Here is a 23,968-nt window from a genome sequence, read left to right on the forward strand (position 1 = left end):
AAATTTTATTAATAAGGGATAAAATTGTAACAAAAAATGATAACTCTGGTAATCTCATAATACCTAAAAAAATTGAAGTAATCAGATCATCTTCCATATTACCAATAGTAACCACTATTGGTATTTGAAGATTACCGGTATCTTATATTACTTGACAACCAGACATAGTAATCAAGTAATATAAGATAACATTACCCCAATAATCTCACATAACTCCCAACCAAACGCCCCCTAAGATTTAATCAAATAACTAAAATCCTTTTGAGATTTTATAAGTAACAAAAATTTTGTGCCTTTCCTGTACCATTAAAATTCATAGTATGATAGGTTAATAAATATTTACATAATTTCCTCTCAATCTTTTATTTTGACACTAAAAAATTAACGATAAGAGATTTTTTGTTATTTTCAAAACCATAAAGGATTTATGTCATTTAAGTATACCTAAGAGAGATTTTAGTTTTTAATCATTAATTTAAACAGCCAAAAGGCAAAAATGTAAATGCATTAAAAATATCCTGTCAATATATTTTAAAATAAAAAATTAAAATCCTAATGACTTTGGTAATCAACCTAAACTGTCTTTTGATACCCAGCAACCCACTTATTCATGTAAGCTGCCGCGTTGCTTTTAGATATCATTATCATCTTCCCTCATACCTCATCACCTTCCAACATTTGATTTGATTTTATCTTAATTTTCTCAATTTAATATGAGCGTATGTTTACTCACTAGTCAATTCTCCTTTCTTGTTTCTTCCATGTCCCTTCCCCTATTTCTAAATATTGCATAGAAGATCTAAGAGCTACCCAATGTTTCCGAGTTATACTTTAGTCAATACCATGCTTCACATGCAAAACTTTCAAAGATTTCACCCAATAACTTTGATTAGCTCTTATATTTTCAATGTATTTTTCAACAATAGAGGAAGGTGAAGCTTGCTAAATTTGATACATAGTTTGCTATTGGGATGGGGCTGTCTATTAAGGGGATTGGGATTTTTATTTTTTTAACTTTTATAATTTCATTAATTATAATTAGTTATAAAGTTTAAAAATCCGTTATTGTTTTCACTCATTGTTAAAACTAGCAATAAAACACTATCATTGAGATATGTGGCACGGGTGGGAGTGCACGGCCACGAGGCCCATAAGCCCCCGTTGTAAAAATTAAGTTAATTTAAGCTTTAATCAAATAACAAAAAATTATGTGCCGTCCATGTACCATTAAAATTCATAGTATGATAGGTTAATAAATATTTACATAATTTCCCCTAAGTCTTTTATTTTAACACTAAATAATTAACGGTAAGAATATTTTTGCTATTTTCATAACCATAAAGGATTTATGTCATTTAAGTATATCCGAGGGGTATTTTAGTTGTTAATCATTAATTTAAACAGCCCAAGGGCAAAAATATGAATGCATTAAAAATATTCTGTAAATATATTTTAAACTAAAGAATTAAAGCCCTAATGACTTTGGTAGTCAACCTAAACTTTCGTTTGAGAATTTAAACCCAGCAACCCGCTACTTATTCATGTAAGCTGCCGCCTTGCTTTTAGATATCTTATCATCATGACTCATACCTCATCACCTTCCAACTTTTTATTTTATTTAATCTTAATTTTCTCAATTTAATATATGTACTCACTCATCAATTCTCCTTCCTTGTTTCTTCCATGTCCCTTCCTCTATTTTTAAATATTGCATAGAAGATCTAAGAGCTACTTAAAGTTCTTAGGTGGTATCTTTTAAAATAATGCAAAGTGGAAACAATATGATCTCCACTAAAGAATGCCTTAGTAATAAAAATGGAGTTTGGATGTGAGATGATTCTTAGTGGGTTATATAGACTTAAAAAAAAATCTCTGAACAAGTAGGAAAACATATTGATATACCTCATCATGTGACTAACTGTTGATCGTTATGATTATTGATTTCACCACACGAATTTCATCATGTAACTACAAGAAATCTAACGATGCCTGAGTATTTCGTTTGTAGATGGGGCCATTGTCGACGCAGAGAATTTGTAGCTGTAGATGAAACAATCCTACCATGTACACACCTGATCATATTTTTATTATATAAAATATTGTGTGCCTAAGTTAATCACGAACTTTTTTTTTTTTTTGGGAAAATCCTAGCAAGGTGTTGGCCCACATGTTGGTAACAAATTTCGCTAGTTATTGCACTTATTATATTATTTATAAGATTATGAAAATATTTTAAAATAAATGGTTATCTAATAAAGATACGAAGTTAGGAGTTACATAACATTAGTGAAATTAAAGTTTTCTTTCGTTTTAACTCTTTGAAATACCTACCACTTACAGTTGAAAAAAAAAAAAAAAAACCGTTAATTTATCACTGTTTTTTAATCAAATGACCTTAAAACTCCGTCCACCCTATGTCCATTACCCCTATCTGATCCCATTGCAAACTTACACATCTAAGGCTTAATAATAATTTGGGATTACTGTAGCTTCTCCCTTAATTACTTTTGGTCAAATTTTAAGAATAGAGGAAGGTACATGGAAGAAGCAAAAAAAGATTGGTCACTGAGTCAAAATATTCTCATATTAAATTAAATTGAGTAAATAAAAAAAATAAGATTGTTTGACCTTTCTTGATGTGTTGTGGTGAAAAGTCGCCGCCATTGGCCTCGATGATGACTCCACTGGATAGTTTGGTTGACGATCTATCTAATGGAGCCGACGGCATCACCGGACTCATCGTCATCAATAGCATCCAGCCACCATAGGCTAGCAACCCCATCGGCTAGGTTTCAATTTTTAGAAAATAAATATTATATTTAATAAAATTTTAATTTAAATTAAATTATTATTTTATAAAAAAATATTTTGAAAATTTATGTTAATAACTAGGGTATTTATGTAATTAACATTTCATAAGCAGTTTTTGATTTAAAAAAGTAACTCAAACCTAATTTTAGAGTAAATATATATATATAAGAGATTTCAGTACTTTGAATTTGGTATGCTAGCAGGTATCTTATAAACAATTATCTAGGGGGAGATACTATTATGGATTAGAGAAAATTTTGGATAGAAAATATTGTGAGCAAGAATTATCAACTTTTGTCTTACAATTAAGTAAAATCAATATTCAATCATGGGTTGATATGGATATTAGTACCAGCACTAATAAAATATTAAGATTGGGGTGGATAGTTATTAATTAATGAAATTAATAATCAATTATTTTTTTTAATCTTAAAATTGATCAAAATGAAGAAATTAAACCCATTTTGATTGGATGGGAATCCGAATAAATGATGAAGGTCTGTTGGTTTATCTTTTTTTTAACAAAATTCGTAAAAGAATACAATCTCAGTAATCCTATAAAAACCCAATATCGAAATTTTCTAAAGGTTTTAGAAATCAAAGAAACAAATTAATTCATAAGGTAATAAAGAATAAATATTTTTTATTTATTTATTATCTAAAATTTCATTTAGTTTGTTTTTAGACTTAATTATTAGATCGAATAAAATTTTATTTAATATGTTTTTATGTTTAATTACTTAAGGTAGTAACTGCAATTATATAAACATTGCGTGCCTAAGCTAATAATACACGCAATCTTTATTTTTTTTAAATCCTAGGGAGGATGTTAATGACAAATTTCACCAGTTATTGCACTTATTGCATTTGCACCTAACATTATTGAAATTAAAGTTTTCTTTCTTTTTTTACTGTAACTTCATTTCCTAGAAAATGTTTACTTACCAAAGTGTTTAAATCCCTTTGTTATTGCATCAAGTCCTTCCAAACTGAACCGTCTTTTACAAAATTTCCCATCAAAACATGGTCTTTTGCATTCTTTTGTCGCTCCTCTCTCTTCATCAGTGCTATCTCTTCCTCCGTCTTTGTTTGTGCCTTTTCTTTGGTCAATGATTTTCATGTCCTGGTTTCTCTTAAACAAGGATTTCTATCCCCTGAACCAGCTTTAACCTCCTGGAATTCATCAAATCCATGCTCAGTTTGTTCTTGGGCTGGAGTTTTTTGCTCCCAGGACAGAGTTGTTTCATTGGACTTGACAGATTTGAATCTTGGTGGTTCAAATCTGTCAAACTTGAGAGAGATTTATTTGGGTTATTACAGTGTTTTTTGAAGGTGGGATACCGAAGGAGTTTGGCAAATTAGTGAATTTGGTTCATATGGATCTCCCAAGCTGTGGTTTAGATGGACCAATTCCTGGTGAGTTGGGAGACTTGAAGCTGCTTAAAACTCTTCACTTGAATGACAATCTTCTTTCGGGTTCGATTCCGAAACAGCTTAGCAACTTAACAAACTTGATGAACCTTACTCTCTCCAACAACGTACTTACAGGAGAGATCCTTTATTCGTTCATCTATTAGTGATATTAAGGACGACAATGGTCAATAATAGAATAAACAAAAGTATCTTTATTATTATAAATTAAACGTGAGATTATTATTGTTATAAAGATAACTACTATAAACTCTTACAAATTCTCTTAGATGTTAGTAATAGCTTATAATTACCAACCGTTTGTCCAACTTAAAAGCTACCAACTACAATTGCAAAGAGAAGTTAATATCTCATGTTATTCTTTAATGAAATGACCTGAAAACACACTACCTCACATGAAGAGAAAAAAAATCACCTTCTTCCCGTGATGATATAAATTTAGAATAATGTTACACTTACAATATCTTTATAGAAAGTGATATAGTAAAAACACAATGAAATTGTGAATATATTGAATTTCATTTTTTGTTTCATTTTTTCATTCATTTTTTGTCACTTTATTTTGTATAGAAATCTTTGATTTCTTTATAAGTATAATATTATTGATAAATTTAAATACAATTTTATATTTTTGCAATCATTTGAGGATCATAAATTTAAATACAGATTAAAACTCACGACAAAATTTATATATTTTTTTTTTATTATTTATTTTATTCTTATCTTTCAACTTTTGTAATTTCATTAATAAATGGTTAAGTTATCAACGAGTTATAATTGTTTAAAATTTTTGGTATTCATGATGAAACAATTAACATTTTACGTATCTTTCTTTAATTTCGGATATTATACAGCATCAGTAAGTAAGTGAATTATATTTGTTCTCATATTAAACTGAGTAAAATCAAAATATATAAAAGAAATTGGGATTTCAATCCTTTATATGTACAATTTGGTCGGGTTATCATTGTCCACCCCCTCAGGAAATAGCGTTTAAAAAAGTCAACATGAGTCAAGGAAATTTAAGTAAATTTACGAACTGAAATCCAAAAGTCAAATGGATAATAGGTTTTTACGTTATTAATCAAATATATACATTTGTCCTTTTTATTCTTTATATCCAATCCAATCTCTCCCCTCCTTCTTCGTCTCTCTCTCCTCCTTCTTCCCTCCCTTTCTCCCTATCTTCTTCGTCTTCATAATCGTCTCCTCTCTTCTCAAATTAAAACTTTGCATTCCTCTCTCTTTCCTTCCTCCTGTTTATTTTAATCTTTTTTCTGAAAATTGATAAATCAAAACTTCCGATTGAACAAAATACTATGTAAAAGCATTCGGGTTTGTTTCGTTTTATTATTTTAGTGTTTACTTTACTTTTTCTCTACAAAAATTTACTCTTTTTTTTTTTTTTTTTTTTGGGTCATGTGTGTGTCTTTGGCTGGTGGGAAAGTGAGAGAGTGTGACTTGATAAAATACTTTTGTGTCCTGGTAAACCATCAATTCATTCCAAGTTTTTAAATTTTTTTTGATCAAGACCCTCTCAGAAGCGATGTTAAAACAATAAAGAAATAAAAACAAATCTTGAACTTACCAATATCGCTTCCAGAAAACCAGAACTACATGATGGATTAGATGGACAGTATCACAAACCCTAATTTATTCTAACCTCATCGACCTGAAGTTCATTCTACCTAATTAAACATGCAAATTGTACGTATATCAGTTGCCAAATAATTTTGACTTATGTAAGAAAGAAAATGTTGCTACGATTTGCCTGCTGCATTCTTCATCTATACTCTATATTCAAGATATACTTAGGTCTGAACTTTAATTGTAATTCAGTCCTCAATTTCGCATGATTTTAACTAATTTTCTATAACACATAACATCTATGTTAAATAAGTGAAGCATACGACGTCGTTTAAACCAGGAAACAAAACGCTGTCGTTTTGTCCATTATTCCAAATGAATCATAGCCATCAAAGATAAAGAGAATCCAACGGCTCAAATGCAATCAGAAGTCAACAGTATAAAAGGGGACTATTCACGCATTTGAGGGCAATCGAGTTTTAGGTATTCGTTTTGTTTCTCTATAAAATTCGTTTGGTCTGGGTTAGGGTTTCACGCTCATTCTGGGTTTCTTCTTTGTGTGAATCTTTCTAGAGTATTGTTTAAGGGCAGGGGTTCCTTAAAGGGTATAGAGTACTCTAGGGTTTATTAGGATTTGCGGGATACAGGGAAGTGAATGAGTGTTTGATTCTGTGAGTGACAGTTAAGAAGATTCTTCTGTAAAGTGTAATCTTTGAGGAAATCAATACTAGTGCAGCGAGCTCCATATTCTAGAGTTCAACGTGGATGTAACTTGTTCTATATTGAACAAGCGAACCACGGTATATCTTGTGTTGTGTGATTGTGCGTTGTTCTTGCAGTTTCTGTTTTGTATTATGACTAATCTTGCAGGTTGAAGGATTGGTATTGATTTACAACAATCTAATTAAGTCCTGATATCTTATAGAATTGTGTAAACAAAGATAAATGATTGAAACAAATTGAGAGTTTTTCTAACTGGAATTCATGATAGAATGTTTGGTGTTTATAGAAAAGCGTTGGACTTGGAGGAGTGTGCATGCAGCTTAAGAAATGGCACCGCTTGCTAAAACTTACAACTGACTCTGCTTACTAACGAACTTAACTACCACTCCTGTTACAAACTAACACAGTGAATAACATAATAAAACAAGGCTAGCACTCAACTACGCCTTTAGAACTGGTAACACAAGTCTCAAACCAGAAATTTAAAGCTTAAAATCGAAAGTCAAATCTGAATAATTTATTGAATAGTCTCCAAAATGAAAAATGAGTTTATATAGGGTGACAACCAACCCTAATAAGACTCCTAATAACAAAAGAAAACAAAAACTAAATCAATTAAAACAAGAAAATCTGAAATAAAATAGGGAAAAACGAGTAAATAACTAAAACAACCCCGAAACATGCCAAACGATGGATTTTGACCTCGAAAATGACCTCCAACCAACTAAAGCAGTTTCCACATTGACGGGCTCGAAACAAGCTTTCCAACGGTATCTTACAAGCCCCGTAACTCTTCTTATATAAAAAATTATGGCCGTTTAAATGGGGCATACTCATTTAGGCCTTTTGGGCTTTACGCATGGACTTCTGACGTTCAGCCCACTCCATAAATTCATCCGCCAGACGTTCTATGTCACAAACTAAACGCCTCTTGCATATTCTTCTATTCTTTTCAACAAGTTGTCAAGATGGATGGAAGAGATGGGATTGAAGTTTCAGAATTTTCATGAATGATATCGTTTAATCGTTTATATATATGTGTGTGTGTTACTGAATTTTTCTATTTTTACAAAAAAGCAATCGTTCTGGAAATGAGAAAGAGGACAGTTCTGATTAAAATAATCAGAACTAATTAATTATTTTTAACATCGAATTTATGAACTTTGAGTTGGACTTTGAGAGATTTGTAAATTGAAAGAAAAAGAGAAACAAATTTTGCTTCAATTACTATATTCAATTGAGTAAATGAGTGAATAATTACAATGAGGGTTTGCAGCTACTTTTAAGTAACGATAGTAGCTGAATAAAGTAAAGAGAAAAAGGGGAAAGTGGAGTGGAGAAGAAAGCTCACCTGTTTTGTTTAAGAGAGACACAAAACGACTGTGTTTTGTTGTTACTTAGCTAAATATCAACTAAGTCCTCATCTTCTGAATTCTAACACTTTAATCCACATGCCCACTCAAAATGAACTCCCTAGTTCAGATTTCTGAATTCTGACTCAGAAAATAAAACTTCAGCAGCAGCAGGTACAGTAGCAGGTCATGTCTTCATCAGATTACATTCACTATTTCCATTCTTCATAAAATTCAGTCATAAACCACAAAACTGCAAACTGTAAAACTGCAAANACGTCGTTTAACCAGGAAACAAAACGCTGTCGTTTTGTTCATTATTCCAAATGAATCTCAGCCATCAAAGATAAAGAGAATCCAACGGCTCAAATGCATTCAGAAGTCAACAGTATAAAAGGGGACTATTCACGCATTTGAGGGCAATCGAGTTTAGGTATTCGTTTCGTTTTCTCTGTAAAACTCGTCTGGTCTGGGTTAGGGTTTCATGCTCATTCTGGGTTTCATCTTTGTGTGAATCTATCTAGAGTTGTGTTTGAGGGCAGGGGTTCCTTGAAGGTTATAGAACACTCTAGGGTTTATTAGGATTTGCGGGATACAGGGAAGTGAATGAGTGTTTGTTTCTGGGAATATCAGTGAAGAAGATTCTTCTGTAAAGTGTAATCTTTGAGGAAATCAATAATAGTGCAGCGAGCTCCATATTCTGGAGTTCAACGTGGATGTAACTTGTTCTATATTGAACAAGCGAACCACGGTATATCTTGTGTTGTGTGATTGTGCTTTGTTCTTGCAGTTTCTGTTTTGTTTTATGGCTAATCTTGCAGGTTGAAGGATTGGTATTGATTTACAACACAAATTCCGTCAAGGACTAAAACTCAAATCAGCTTAAGCATACTAACATGAAGATAGCATCCGAATTTATGGACAACTTTTACAAGTAATTATGAGAACTAGATAAGCAAGTTGATGGCTTACTTTCCCGAATTTCATGAGTTACTTTGCAATTTCGAAAGTCAGGTGTCCGCAACACCTACAAAAAACAGAAGGAGTTTTAGACACTTCACATTGAAGTCCAAGAACATATCAAAGACTAATGCATGATCATCGAAGCTGTAAAATGTCAAGACCATTATATACTTTTCAATTAAAAAAAAAAAAAGTGAGAGAGAGAGAGAACTCTGAAAGGCATCCAAATGGCTAAAATTAATTCCAGTCTACCAACCAGAAACAGAAATGCTTATAAGCCAGTATATAAAGAACAGATAATCTGTCGCAAAGTGTATCAATTTTCCAGGGAAATAGATATATGATGTAGAATTGGAGCATACTATGATTATGATAAGCATAGCAACAATGGTCAAACCAAATCAGCAAGAGGGAATTAACAAGCCAAATGGCATTATTAAAGGAAGATAATAGCTCCTAGACGGAAAATAAAATTGCAAAGATAATATAACAAAGACAACAAAAATTATCAACAAATATGGAGGAACAAAACCTCATTATAAGACAAAGGCTTGGCTGATAGAATTTGAAATGGACTTGACTCTTCACCTAATAAGGGTTTGTTAAATGAGAGGATTATATTATTTTATAAACCAGTAGGTTTGACCGTGCCTACTTTATAGAAGGATTACCCCGTAAGATAATATAACAAAGACAACAAAAATTATCAACAAATATGGAGCGACAAAAGCTCATCATAAGACAAAGGCTTGACTAATAGAATTTGTTGACTCCTCACTCAATAAGGGCTTGTTAAATAGGAGGATTATCCATTTTATAAACCAGTTGAGATTACCCCTTTTATAAAGCAATAAGCTTTACCGTGCCTAATCGGTGACCTTGTTAAATGGGAGGATTACCCAATAAGTTTGAGTGTGCCTAATCGGTGTGGGACTCCAACACACCCTCTTCCCCCTGGTGCCTAATCGGTGACCTTATTAAATGGGAGGATTACCCAGTAGGCTTGAGCGTGCCTAATCGGTGTGAGACTCCAACACTCTCCCTTCCCCTCACAATCAAGTCCATATGTTGAGTCATGCCTATTGATGGAGATACCCGCTAGTCAAACACTCAGCTCAACTGGGTCTTGCTCTAATACTACGATAGAATTTGAGATAGACCTGACTTCTCACCCAATAAGGTCTGACTTCTCACCCAATAAGGTCTTATTGAATGGGAGGATTACCCTCTTTTATAAACCAGTAAGCTTAAGCATGTCTAGCGGTGTGGGACTCCAATACTTCTCCTCACAGTCAACCCATATGTTGGGTCATGCATGTTAAAAGAGGTAATCGCTAGTTTTAACTCTTCACTTGTTGATCAATCACTAAGCTCAATTGGACCTAACTCTGATACCATGATAGAATTCGAGGTGAGTTTGACTCCTCACCCAACCCCAAATTCTATCATGATATCAAGCCCCAATTTGAGCTGAGTTACCTTAAAATAAATCACTTTTGCTTAAAAAAACTGGCTAAGAGCACATTTGTATGTCTAATCAAAACAAATCCAGATATGAAATCACTAAAATGTGAAAATAGAGCAAATTCTTAGTGAGTAGAAGAACCCAATTGCATTACCAACGCGAACCAAGAAATGAAAGGACAGGATCAAGAATTCTACAACAAATTCAGACAAAATCGAAAAATTTTGGTGATAGGTAAGAAGTCTACCTCGATAAAATGAGGACGAAGATCTTTAAGAACAAAACGCATCTTGTAGTAGTTGGAGTTTTGGAGTTGTCCATTGTTGTCAAGAGGTCTTTTCTTGGTGGTTTTAGGAGGAAGAGAAGGTGGAGGAGGAGCTTGAGGAGGCACAGTTTGTGTAGTGTCTGGTGGTGAATCTGTAACTTGGGCAGGCACAGTTTGTGTCGTGTCTGGTGGTGGATCTGTAACTTGGGCAGGCACAGTTTGTGTCGTGTCTGGTAGTGGATCTGTAACTTGGGCAGGCACAGTTTGTGGAGTGTCTGGTGGTGGATTTGTAACTTGGGCAGGTGCGTTCTCTGCTGCTGCTGGCGGTGGTGGATTTGTAACTTGGGCAGGTGCGTTCTCTGCTGCTGCTGGCGGTGGTGGATTTGTAACTAGGGCAGGTGCGTTCTCTGCTGCTGCTGGCGGTGGTGGATTTGTAACTTGGGCAGGTGCGTTCTCTGCTGCTGCTGGCGGTGGTGGTTTTGGTTCTTCCATGGAAGCTCTTGTCAGTGTCTGAGTGAGTGCTGAGACAACGGAGTCTTAGTCAGAAGCTTAAGACGTGTTTAGCGCTTGTTAATAATAATAATTTGTGTAAGCAAAATAGCAGAGTCAAATAATGTACAAGGAAGTCAAAGTGTGAGACAACATAAATCTCGAACTTACGAGGAAATTGGATAAGATGCTAAAAGTTAGGGTGGATTTAAATATTTTCCACAACTGAAACATCCTATTTCTTCCAAATCCTTCTCCTTCTCTCTTTACTGTAAATTCCCATTTCTCTGCTTGTCTTTCTGAAATCAAGCGAGTGGATGTGATGAACCCACAAACAGAGAAGTTGGTGAGAAGAACAACGATGGTGGCAACTGCAGTTGCCTCTTATTTTTTATTAACAGCTGATTATGGCCCAGAACCTAACGCACTTGACCCTGTATGTTTCTTTTAACATTATTTCTTTCTTTCTTTCTTTTTTAATATGCATTTCTCAGTGAAGATATTACTTTATTTCAATTTTACTCTATGGGTTTTTGTCAAAGGTTTTCTTTTGGTTAAATAAGTATTTGGTTCTTTCCTCTGTTACCAACTTACCATCTTTACGGGTTTTTATTATGTTAATTCGTTTCGAATGAATTGGGACTTTGTGATTTTGCTATTTTCTGAAATTGCTAGTTGAATTTATGAGTCAATAATCTTGCATTGAACGGTCATGTGCGAGTTTTTGCTATTTGTTCTGCAGTTGAATGTCAGTTTCTACCTTGTTTTTGCCGTCAGTCTTTTCGTGCTGAAAAAATGATCTCCTTTTTCCTTTCATTTAGTTTTTCAATTATATCAATCACATTGGCAGTTGGCATATGCCATGAACCTATTTATAGGTATAAAACCATTAAGTTTTCAATTACAATTGTGTTGCAGTATAAGCCTGAAACTTGTGATTCAATAAGTTGATGTCCCGTTGCATGTGTTTTTTCTTGTCAATAGAGTTTTATGAGCAAAAGTTTGCTTAGGATTAGCTTATGGGCTGGATGTATTGAAATTTTATATAGATCTAAACAATCAGGATTAAAGTTATAAATTTGTTAGGGTGAGATCAAATTTATAGGCTTGATTGTTATGGCTCCAGAGAATAGTGACTTTCAGCTGCCACTGAAATCCTTTCTAGTGGTTTATATTAGATGTGTTCTGTCTTTGGTTGAAGCATGAGGATGCAAATTGTTGCTTGGGGAGTTTGTTTAGTAGAATACTCAGATTTGAACAGTCTCCTTACCTGTTGAACTTTTGTATAAAACACAGTGGTATGTTTAGTTACATTGATAGTATGGCATATTGGGCTCTCAAACAACGATTTTTCTTCAGCTTTCAACTTATAATTAATGGCATGATGTAAAATTTTTTTGTCTTTTCCATCTTTTAGTGCATTGAGAATTGGGGGGAGGGGGGAGTTGGGAGTTGGCAGAGGGATCTGTTGAAGCAAGCAACTTTAATTCACCATCTTTTGAACTTATGGGTTTTCAACTTCTTATTTGTTTTTTTCATTTTAATCCCCTAAACCATTACCTTGGGAATGTCAACAGTAGACAGTGTTTTATTGGCTTTCTATGAGAAGTTTCAATTTTAAGGTTTCCAGAAAGAATGACAGCTAGAAGGAATAAGCAGAATATTGACAGGACACAGGCTAGAAGATTTATTCATGTTTAGGGCATTGGGGAGGTGATTCAGCTTAGGGAATTTGCATATGATGGAAACTAGTCTGCTTTCCTTAATTTTTGGTCAATTTTGTCATCCTCTGTTCTCCCAATCACCACATCGTTAGTACTGAATATCATTTCTTAACATATATTGCTCCTGAATTTATTAAATTGTAACAGTTGGTTGAAGATTGATATATGATTGTTCTTCTGATGGCATTAATATGCAATGGCAGATTAAACGGGCAATACTATCAGCAGAAAGCTCAGTGAAAGGGTTCATCTTTGGATCAACAAAAAAATCTCAAGAAAACCAGACTAAGGAGCTGAACTCCGGAGGTGCCAAGGGAGATCCTTAGGTTATAAGAAGTTAGGTTTGCACAGGAGCATGACTGTATTGACTTTTTAAGTAGATTTCTATGGCTGTTGTGGATATATGGAAGTTATATTATCAGACCAAGTTCCTTCTGATCCTTTGCTATAAATTTTTCCTTTTTGTTGAAGGAAAAATTTCGGATTTGTATACATCTTGCTGAAATAATGAAGTTGCTGTTTGTTGTCTTAATGGATTTTTGAGGTTTGATAAAAACCGTTTTAACAATTGCTACCAGATTGCAACAGACATCTGAGATTATGCACAGGGTTTCAAAGGTGTGTTTGTGTTTTGGAAATTTTATTTCTGAAACTATTTTTTGAAATTATTAAGTGATTTTCATGAAAAAGTTCCGTTTAAGAGGATGTTTATCAGACTTCTAAATGTTCAATTAAATCTATGGTGTATTTGGTTTAATATTTCTATCCATATTCTAAAAATATTTGTCTGTTTAATTATTTAGGAAATACTATTATATTTTTTTAATTATTTTTAAACCCTTTAAGTTTTTTAATTTCATAAATACCCTCAGAAAAAAAAGTTTAAATCACCTACCCATAGTTGTCAGATTCCGGCAACTATCGTTGGTGGTAGTTAAAATTTATCACAACGGCCTATAAACGATCGAAATTGACTGGTAATTCATCGATCTGGCCTTTTCTGGCTAGATCCACAGTGGATCTGGTCGGAAAAGGCCAGACCAGATCGACGCACTTCAGGCCAGATCTGACCGATCTGCGTCATAACGCCAGATTCAGACCAGATTTTGACGGTAGTGGCCGAAATCTGACACTGTGAGTGGTAGGGATGTTTTTATCGTTTTACAAAATTTTTATATATTAAGGTGTTTAATTAAATTAGCAAACTTAAGGGATTTTTAGATAAATTTTTAAATTTTACCTCATAATAATTATTCTATTCAACTATCAAATACTATCTCTACCATCCTACCTAAAATAATAAACAAAATAGAGCCTAGTTTTTCTAATACACCAGTATTTACTCACAGGGATTGTGAGCTCCTAGACCGTTCATCTTTTAAGAAGACTCGATCACTTACGTACAATATAAACAGGTCAAGGACGGTCACTTTATCCACGTGAATGCTCATTTCAGTACAAAGGCTGAGATGGACGGCAAGAAAAGGTCCGTGACAAATATTTCGTCCTAAAGCAGTAAGACAAAGAAAAACCCATAAAATTTGATCGAATTTATTATATTTAAACGTGTAAAAATATGAAACAACCGTTGCCAATGGCAGCTACCTATCATCCATTCTCATTCTCACTCTCACTCTCACTCTGCTTTAAACCGTAACATGTTCTCTGCTTCTTCTGCTTCTTCTCTTCAAACCCTATTCAAACCCGATGAACCAATCTACCAAACTTTCACTTTCTTCCAATTTTACCCCAAAACCCCTTTTCAAATTACATGGTACCCTTACCTTTCCCTCCAAAACCACTAAACTTCTTACCTTCAAAACCATCTCTTCCTCGCAATCTGAATCAGAATCTCCCTTTAAAACCCCAACAGTAAAGTCAATTATTTGCGCCATCCCTGACTGGGCTGACCGCGTGAAAGAGCGTGGAATGCAACAGAAAAGATCACTGTACAACCACGAAAAATGGGTGAATCACAGAAGCTCATTGCGTCACATCAGACATTTACTTTCAAGCTTATCTTCTCGCGTGATACTTTCATTAATCCCTCCCGTGATTGCTTTTACTTTGGTGGCTGTGGTTATTGCGAGTTACAATTCTGCTGTGGACATGCATTTGTTGCCCGGCTTCCTCCCCGTTTTAAGAGCTTCTACGTTGCCGTATCAATTGACGGCTCCGGCTTTGGCGCTGCTTTTGGTGTTTAGGACTGAGGCTTCATATTCGAGGTATGAGGAAGGGAGCAAGGCTTGGACTAAGATCATTGCTGGAACGAATGATTTTGCTAGGATGCTCATTTCTGGGGTTGACGATTCTGCTGATGACTCTATTAAGGATGCGCTTTTGCGCTATATTATGGCTTTCCCGGTTGCTCTTAAGGTGGTCCTCTCTTTCTTGCCGTTGTTAGTCGTGGAGTAATGCATTAATTCTTGATCTTTTCTGCGTATTACCTGCTTAATTTTAATGTTTTAGAAGGTTGAGACTCGAGGATATTGTGATTCTTTGGAGCCAATTAAAATTATTTTCATCAAAGTTGTTTTCTTTTCTATGAAAGGATGAGGGGAAAGAGAATCTAGAACTTGTGAAATAGTATCTCCTTAGTTTAGAGGGAGTCTTCAGCAACCTCTTGGATGCATTTTTGTATTGCTTTTAATGAAAATTTCATAGATTCTCAGTACTTTTATTGGTGTGACGGCGGAACTCGGAAGGCTTGATATGACTTTATGTTTCAGTAAAATTTAGTCAAAGAGTTCATTTTTTGTCATTACCTTGGGAGATATTTCTGCATTATAAATTCCGATGCAGTTGGTAATACAGCCTGGTGTTTTTTTTTTTTTTTTTTTGCCTGTGCAGTGTCACGTGATTTATGGCTCAGATATCGGTAGAGATCTCAAAACTTTGCTTGATGGAGATGATTTGGCAGTAGTACTTAGTTCAAAGCATCGGCCCCGCTGCATTATTGAATTCATTTCCCAAAGCCTGCGATTGCTAAACTTAGAGGAATCCAGGAGAACTATTTTGGTATCTCTCTTCTTGCATTAGATAAATACTCAGATTTTCATTTGGGTTATAGTTTCATGAAAAAATTGTTGATTCTTAAAAGGCAACTAGGGAAACTCTTTATCTTTAATGAATGAGTTCATAAATTAAAAAATGATGTCCAAATGGCAGATAGCGATCCCGAACCGAGTTTCTTTTATCAAAATCTTCATCTTAATTGCCCTTGTAATGGTGCAGGAGTCAAAGATCTCTTGTTTTCATGAAGGAATTGGTATATGTGAACAACTCATGGGTATTCCTATCCCCCTCTCATACACACGCTTGACATCAAGGTTTCTAGTTCTCTGGCATCTGACTCTTCCAATCATACTTTGGGATGATTGCCATTGGATAGTGGTTCCTGCAACTTTCATCAGTGCTGCATCTTTGTTCTGCATAGAAGAAGTACGTATCTCTTTCTCTTTGCCATCAAATGTAGATGTTACTGTGTCTACTAATATAAATTTACTTTCTGTTGCCTATGATCTCTCATTCAATTTTTTTGAAGTTGGTTTGTATTGGCTTCCATTTGACTTCCTACTATACTGAATTGGCAAGGCCGCTTCAAGATAAAAGTAAAAAATAAAGCGAGAGCCGAGAAGGGACTAGCTGTCACAGTTGTTAGTCCAATAAGGAGGCTATAATGCTTGCATATTCCCATGCATGAAATTTTCCATTGTAGGCCCAAATAGACTTCTTGTACCCTTCATCCTCAGTGCTATTCTAGGCAAATAGGAAGAATACGAGGCAGTCTTGATTTGGCTCTACTCTCTCCTTTGCCTTAAAAGAGTTTTGGAAGTTCTACTTCTGCTATGGGTATGGAGATACCAAATAACTAATTTTTCTGGCAACCTAAACGCCTTGCTTCTTTAGTGCAAGTCGTGACAAATATCCAATTTGCTACCCGCCATTCATTTGTGAAGATATATTGCATATGTTACATGTCAAACATGAATATGAATCTGATAGTTGATTTCTGTAGGTTGGGGTACTTATTGAAGAACCTTTTCCAGTGTTAGCCCTGGATGAACTTTGCAATCTTGTTCAGAGCAACATTGAGGAAGTAATAACAACTCAGAAAGTTATTCAAGCACAGATAACTGCAAAACGAAAGAGCCATTCTTTTGAGCATTCACATAATGGTCGGCCTAACTCGTGAAGTAGACAGGAAAGTCAATCTACATCTTTACATGGGCAACAGAATAAGCTGCCTAAATGCTTTCATATTGTCGGAAGCTTGGAGTTACCTCCCTTCTGCATCCAGATGACATATTACAGCTGATCTCTGGAACTTGCATATATGTGTATATGAAGTGAGGCAGCCAGGAAACGTCACTTTTGATGTATATATACTAAATTCATAACTTTAGTACAGTTTTATCTGTGTAAATTAGTCCAATGGCATTTGGACACACCTGTTACAGATTGGCATCTTAAATGCGGGACAAGCTGTGCTGAATTGTAGGGTGACCTTGAAAGTAATGTTACCTTGATATGGCATACTAACCTTATGGCAACGAGCATAAATCATTAAATCATTTTTCTTCAAAGAAATCAACATAATTTACGAGGGGTATTTAACATTTAGACCATTAAATCTGTACACTAGAGATTAGATTGAATTAACATCACAAAACTAAAGCATATTAACTATTACAGTCATGGGTATTTCAGCCAAGATAGGTTACGGATTAGAAAAGAAAAATAAATTCCAAACACCAAGTTAAAAACTTTTCCCAAGCACTTCCTCGTAAGCAGTCACAAACACAAGATCTACCAAGTTTGAAATTAAATCTGATTGTGCATTTCATAATTTATATTCATTATTAACGAGGTCAGATGTAACTTTTAGTGTTGCTCATTCAAGCTTGCAAGAAATTCTGGACAAGAACATAAAATAAGCCAACAAAAAGCAGATGCGGAAGATCGTAAATTGAGCAAAAAATTGTTGTGGAGGATAGAATGTTGATCAAGAAGCTATGCACCAAACCAAAATAAAAATGAGATAACACTGCATCCCAGCTAGCTTCTTTAGGAACTTCCCGGAGAGGTTGCCGTTTTGACATTCAATAGACAAACCAACTCCAACATGAAGCGGGAGCTGATGCATTCTGTTTCCGGGGGTTCTAATCACCCATACCGGAGGTATCCCTCAAGCACAATGCTCTGACTTGATATCTTAGGCTGTAATTTCTTCACTTCTAATCCGTTCTGTAAACCATTTAGTAGGGCAAGTGTATTCCCACCATCACCTTCATGCCATACTGGCAAGACTTCCACTATGACCTTTTGCATCAGATTTTGCTCAATACCCTCTCTGAGAAGCATTTCAAGATCAGCATAATTACCTCTCAAATCCAGTAAAACACTGTTCAATCCCCTGCGCTTGCAGTATTCCAGAATTGCATTTGAAGTTATCTGATTCAGAACCACAGTTTCAATTCCCTTTTTAGCTGTTTCAGGTTCCAGAGTTGCCTCTCTGTCTGTAAATACTATTACTTTAGAAGCAGTTTCTTCAGTGAGAGGAGGAAATTGGATTAGAGAACTAGGATTAGTAGCTGTTATAATCTTAAGGGGTTGATTAGCACCAGGTTCATGAGATGCAGGTATTGAGAACTTCTCAGTCAACGAGGCAGAAAGTATAATTGCATCATATTCTTGCAACAACTGCGAGTAGTATCCACCAGACTCCGTAACTCCTTCTCCAAGTTGGTCCAGAAGGTGGCCATTATTTTATTTGTTTTGTTTTGATTTGATTTTTACTCCTCCATGAATTTTGGAAAAGTAACGGTTATACTCTCCTTATATTGGGCCAAGTTTTCAATACTTTTCATGTGGGCTTGGGCTTTGGGAGATTGGGTTGTAAAACATGGAGTAGACCTATCCCCTTATAAAACGTGTAAGTTATAAAAAATTAGAAGTAAATTTAAATCAACACGAATTAACAATCAAACGGGGTTTTGTTTTAATGGGTATGAAACTAGGTTTTTCTTTTATTAAGATAAGATTTACAAGTGATTACTTCGATTGTAAGAGATTTGAGGTTTTCGTAAACAAATAAATTCATAACTGTGTAATGATATTGAATGACTGTGTTTTATACTTTATTGTTAATTCTGAATTGTTAAAATTTAATAAGTGCAAATATAAATCTTTGAAGTAAAAGTATGAAAGAAGAAGAATAAATTTTTTTATTACAATTATATCCTCATTTAAAATTAGAAATGGGGCTAAAGAGAAAATAGTGGGGTTAAAAATTAATTCCCCTCTTAAAAATATACTAAAGAAACCCAATTTTTTAATAATTTATTTAATATAGATAATTATATTGGTCTAGGCCAGTCAATGTATCTTTTTTAATATTATTAATTATTTACTAATTTATTTAATATAAATTATTACAATTAATTTTTTAAATAATTATTAAATACTTATCAAAATAAAAATTTAGAAATTAAAAATATTGAAGAGAAACATGTTTTTTGGTCATTATCTATGCCACAACATATTAGAATTTTTAGATCCTATAGGATCGGATTGGCATCTAAGCGTGACAGTTGATCAACGACCATTAGTCATTCACCGTTGACCAATGCAGTGGTGCAACAACCACTGGTATTTCAAATTTTTTTTTCTAAATTTATAAAGAATAATGAAATTATATGTAATAATCAATGTTTTTTTAATTAATTTTGGAATTTAAAGAATCATGTATGGGTATATTTGTTATAACAATGTAAAATCAACTTTAGAAATAAATGGTTTTTAAAAGTTACTCATGCTAGCTTTTGAGTCATTTATGATACTGATTATTTTATAATTAACTTAAAAATTAATCAGTTTAAAAGTTGTTTACCATACACTTCTTGTAGTAGATTAATTCTTAAGTTAAAACAATCCTAAACACGCTCTTAATTGTTAGCTTTTGCAATTGAGAATATTTCAATTCTTGTAAGTAATCTTCAGTATGCTCATTCTTTCTTTTGGGGCTTGAGAGCTCGTTTCAGTGTCAAGTATGTGTAAAGAAGAGGATTGAGTGAAAATGGGAAAGAAGAAGGTTTTTTGACAAAGGAGAGGCATTTTTTCTGGTGGGTAAAAGGTCTTATTGATGCCAAAATTTGAACCAAACAAGATTAGAGTCTTGCCTTCGGACCACACTAACCTTCTCGTTCTGCTCTTAGATTGACCTGTCTAGAATCGTAGATGACTGCAATGCTGGTTCTTACAAGAAATAATAGATTTCCTGCAAAATCACAAGGATAGAAAAGAAGGGAGGCAATATAGGCTGTAGTCAATGTTCACTTGAAAATAATAAAAAAGAGGAGGCTAGGGTTTCATTGATATTGCACAATTCAATTGAATACAAAAAATATGATTTAACCTAAATACAAAGATATATATATAGGCTAAAACAGGAAATAATGAAAGACAAATCTACCCTTAATAAACAATAAAACAAAAAACCCATATTTCTTAACACACTGGCAATTGCTCTAATGTGAGGCTTTTTCCGTATAAATTGTTGTGTATCATTCCATGCCATCAGCCTCCTTTATATAACGAAGTATAGAGAGTTTTAGGAAAATACTTCCCTTTGTGGAGTAGGATATCTAGCAGAAAACGGAAAGGTGGTCTTTAAGAGAACTTGGGATCTAACTCAATTATTTTTGGAACAGATCCATTCTTCATCCACTTCCTATATTGACTCAACTTACTTAATTCCCTTATATTCTGATCAATTTCCAACCAATACAACACAACAACATACCACAAATCCAAGCAGATTCGGCCAACACAAAAATTAGAATTCAAAACACTTACTTGCAATTTCCGGACCAAGACAAGTAATAGTACTTCAAGCATAAAGGATTGCTTCACTAACTTGAATTAATTCACCACCAAATCCCTTGTCAAGACTTGGATAAAAAATTCACACTTAAGAACACAAAAGTACTCTCAAATGGATAAACCAATTTCATATATTTCAAAAGCTAAATGTTACAATAAAATAGTTGATTTATATAGGCAAATACAAGTATAAACAAGTAATTGAAAAATACAAAAAAATGAAATAAACTTAACTAAATATTACAAGTTATTCATTCAAAAAGCAAGGTCATGCATATTTAATACAAAAGAGACATAATTCCCTAATTCTAGGATCTATGTCTTTAACCACCCCATTAGTTGAATAAGCTTACTTCCATTAGATCAAAACTTAATCAATAATCCCAATTAAGTCTACTAATAAGGGTATAAGAATTTGGACCTTGAGAATCATGCAAATGGATCCAATAAGGGATCATGTGTATCTTCCCCTTTGGAATGAAACTTGGGCCAGATTAGACTTTTTCAACACTTTGGACTTCTTTCTTGGTGGGCTTGAGCTTCCCTTGTTGTGCTTGGGCTTGGAGTGGCTTGGGCCGAAATGTTTGAACTCTCTCCCTCCTTGGAACTTGCTTGGACTGAATATCCTCCATTGCTTTCCACATTCCACAATCTAAGTGTTTTAGGACTTGGAGTGAAATTCTTTAATTCAACTGAATTAGCAAGTGTTTTAGGACTTGCAATTCCTTGTCCACTCATGTTTACAGGTGTTTTAGGACTTGTAAACGTATCATATTCCTCATTAGATTGTGATTCTACTTCTTTGTAGGAGAATATCTCTTGGATTATTTACTTAGGGTGCAAGTAATATCCAATAGACAATTGTATTTTTGCCGTTTGGAAATTTGGGCACTACATGTCTCTAGGTTTGTAAAAGTTTAAGAATTTTGCCATTTCTCTATAAAGCCCCCCAAAAGTGGGCTATTTTAGCTAATTTTTCAAGTAAAAATGATTGTTTCAGTTTACATTTTTCAAAGTTGTTTTATAATGGTTATTTCTGTAAATTACTTTGTATATACAAAAACATAAGCTTTATCCAATTTGTCAACACTGGGCAAGCAAGAGCATGAGAAAGATGGGTGAGACTAACACATTCATATGTTGGAGAAAAAAATGCAAATTAGAGAGTGCCTAAGAAGAGGAATCTAATTAAACTGAGTTACTACCGCAGAACTCTAAATTTGCTAGAATTCTTTTTCTGTTTTTCTTGAGAGATTACATGATGAAGACTCAACAATTAATTTCTTATAGAATTACAGACATCACTTAGAGAAACTCAAACATCACTTAGAAAGACTCAAACATGCATGAGAATTTCGAAACACATGCATAAGAATTCTAACTTTAACATATATTTTAATAAAAATAAATTCTGGAAACATGTTGAATTCATAATCGTGCATTAACTTCAACACTCCACCTTAATGAATGATCCTCACAACTTCAATACTCTCCTTAAGATAACAAAAATTTTCTTTTATGGAATTCCCCTGGTAAGTATATCAACAAGTTGCTTCTCTGTTTTGCAATATTCAAGATGAATATTGCCTTTCTTTGACGCTTCTCTGATGAAGTGATATTTAATTTCAATGTACTTTGCTTGGTCGTGACAAATTAGATTTTTCGCAATGAGCAATAACCGACTTGTCATGACAAAACAAAGTTGTTTCACACTCTTGCTTTTCTCCAAAAGTCTTCTAGAAAACTAGTAGAGAAATAAACATTTTTATGATTAATAGTTGAATGACTTAATAGTTTATAAAATTTCAATTATAAACCGAATTAATTAGATTGAGTTTGGAGACTAAAACAATAAGACTTATAAATAAATAAATAAGACTTAGAAATAAAATATTACAACATAACTTATACAAAATCAATTGTAGCAAAGTTAAAATATTCAAATTTGTTATTGACATTAAATTAATTACCAAAGAATTTTCCTCATCTTGCAATCATGTATGTTTTGTTGAATCATAAAAAAAAATAATTTCTATACAATTTTTCCTATCTACAAATGTTATGAAATTACCACAAAATTAAAATTTAGCCCTACAATGTAACATTAACTAGATAGGATTTGTATGATTAAGTTGACATACTAAGTTTATGCATGAGTTTCATAAGGATTTATATGCTATTTGTCATAATTGTATATATAATGGTTGCATCAGTTTCATAAGGATTCAATCATGTATCATTATTGTATTTTTCCTATGGTAATTATAGGATAATTTGCCCTCCACAACATTGAATTTACTTCTATTATATATGTCAATCTATAAAAATTACCTATGCTTCCTAATAAACAAAACTTATCTTGGACAGTCAATCTCATCTAGAGCATCTTTCACATAAGAAAAACTAGCTTCTTCAACGAACAAGTTCTCTAATTGTTGCTCTCGAGGCTTTGCCTTGTTTTGGTGCAAAACATTATCAGATTTTTCATTGGTTGGACGTAGATTCATATTTTTTTTTTTTGGTTGACCTCAGTATAACTGTAACTCTATTAAATAGAGTATTAAATTGTGAAGTCTACGGTGTCGTTTTGAACTTAAGTAATGTGTTGCCATTTTGTGAAGCTCCAACAAATTCTGGCCCTTCGATTGATGCATGATCCAATGGCTTATATTCACCAGCAGGTCAATGGTATAAAATAAGACTTTTTCCCAAACGAATCAGCTCTCTCAATTTTTCTCTCTGTTATTGCGATTGTAGTCTCTATTGCTAGTGTTTTTTCTCATTCGGGTTAGTTCTCCTTTGTAAATCTATGTAGAATCTTGTTGAAGGTTGGGTTTTCCTTTAAGGGTAGAGTATTTGGTTCTCTAGGGATTCCAGATTTGTGGTGTAAAAGGGAACAAGAGTGAGTGAGTGATTGAGGTTGAGTTTGAGAGGGAGATCTGTTTGTAATCTTTACATCTTGAGGTTTTTAATCATAGTGCGGCAAGTCTCCACATTATGGAGCTCAACATGGATGTAGCTTGTTCGATTTTGAACAAGTGAACCATGGTATATTGGTGTGTTGTTCTTGATTCTTTACTTTTCAGTTTGTGTTTGATTGATTTAGGATTGTTCAATTAGACTTGATTTACAACAGTGGTATCAGAGCTTGTATCCTAGGGTTTATCTATTCTTCATATCGATCCAAAATTGGCAGAGTCACGATTTTAGGGTTTTGTCAAATTTGGGAGTTTTTCAATTTAGGGAAGTTCTTGACCTCTAGGGTTTTGAATCT

The 23,968-nt window shown here is 33.8% G+C and overlaps 4 protein-coding genes across 4 annotated transcripts; 2 read left to right on the plus strand and 2 right to left on the minus strand.

Moving 5' to 3' along the window:
* Nucleotides 1-8,776: 8,776 nt before the first annotated feature.
* Nucleotides 8,777-11,185, minus strand: LOC116107769 (circumsporozoite protein-like). The gene is made up of 2 exons (XM_031394064.1): nt 10,580-11,185; nt 8,777-8,931 (listed from the first exon to the last, which is right to left on the minus strand). The coding sequence occupies exons 1-2, from the start codon at nt 11,087-11,089 to the stop codon at nt 8,833-8,835; spliced, it is 609 nt and encodes a 202-aa protein (XP_031249924.1). The 5' UTR covers nt 11,090-11,185; the 3' UTR covers nt 8,777-8,832.
* Nucleotides 11,186-11,310: 125 nt separating this feature from the next.
* Nucleotides 11,311-13,338, plus strand: LOC116107770. The gene is made up of 2 exons (XM_031394065.1): nt 11,311-11,522; nt 13,014-13,338. Exons 1-2 carry the CDS (start codon nt 11,409-11,411, stop codon nt 13,134-13,136), a joined length of 237 nt encoding a protein of 78 aa, XP_031249925.1. The 5' UTR covers nt 11,311-11,408; the 3' UTR covers nt 13,137-13,338.
* A 1,078-nt stretch (nt 13,339-14,416) lies between these two features.
* LOC116107752 (UPF0187 protein At3g61320, chloroplastic-like) lies at nt 14,417-17,362 on the plus strand. The gene is made up of 4 exons (XM_031394044.1): nt 14,417-15,186; nt 15,661-15,828; nt 16,045-16,251; nt 16,829-17,362. Exons 1-4 carry the CDS (start codon nt 14,518-14,520, stop codon nt 17,003-17,005), a joined length of 1,221 nt encoding a protein of 406 aa, XP_031249904.1. The 5' UTR covers nt 14,417-14,517; the 3' UTR covers nt 17,006-17,362.
* A 614-nt stretch (nt 17,363-17,976) lies between these two features.
* LOC116107783 (riboflavin biosynthesis protein PYRD, chloroplastic-like) lies at nt 17,977-20,389 on the minus strand. The gene is made up of 3 exons (XM_031394078.1): nt 20,329-20,389; nt 20,009-20,089; nt 17,977-18,545 (listed from the first exon to the last, which is right to left on the minus strand). Exons 1-3 carry the CDS (start codon nt 20,387-20,389, stop codon nt 17,977-17,979), a joined length of 711 nt encoding a protein of 236 aa, XP_031249938.1.
* Nucleotides 20,390-23,968: the final 3,579 nt, after the last annotated feature.

Source organism: Pistacia vera, unplaced genomic scaffold (genome assembly GCF_008641045.1).
Source record: "Pistacia vera cultivar Batoury unplaced genomic scaffold, PisVer_v2 Contig548, whole genome shotgun sequence".
In the NCBI taxonomy this organism is placed as follows: domain Eukaryota; kingdom Viridiplantae; phylum Streptophyta; class Magnoliopsida; order Sapindales; family Anacardiaceae; genus Pistacia; species Pistacia vera.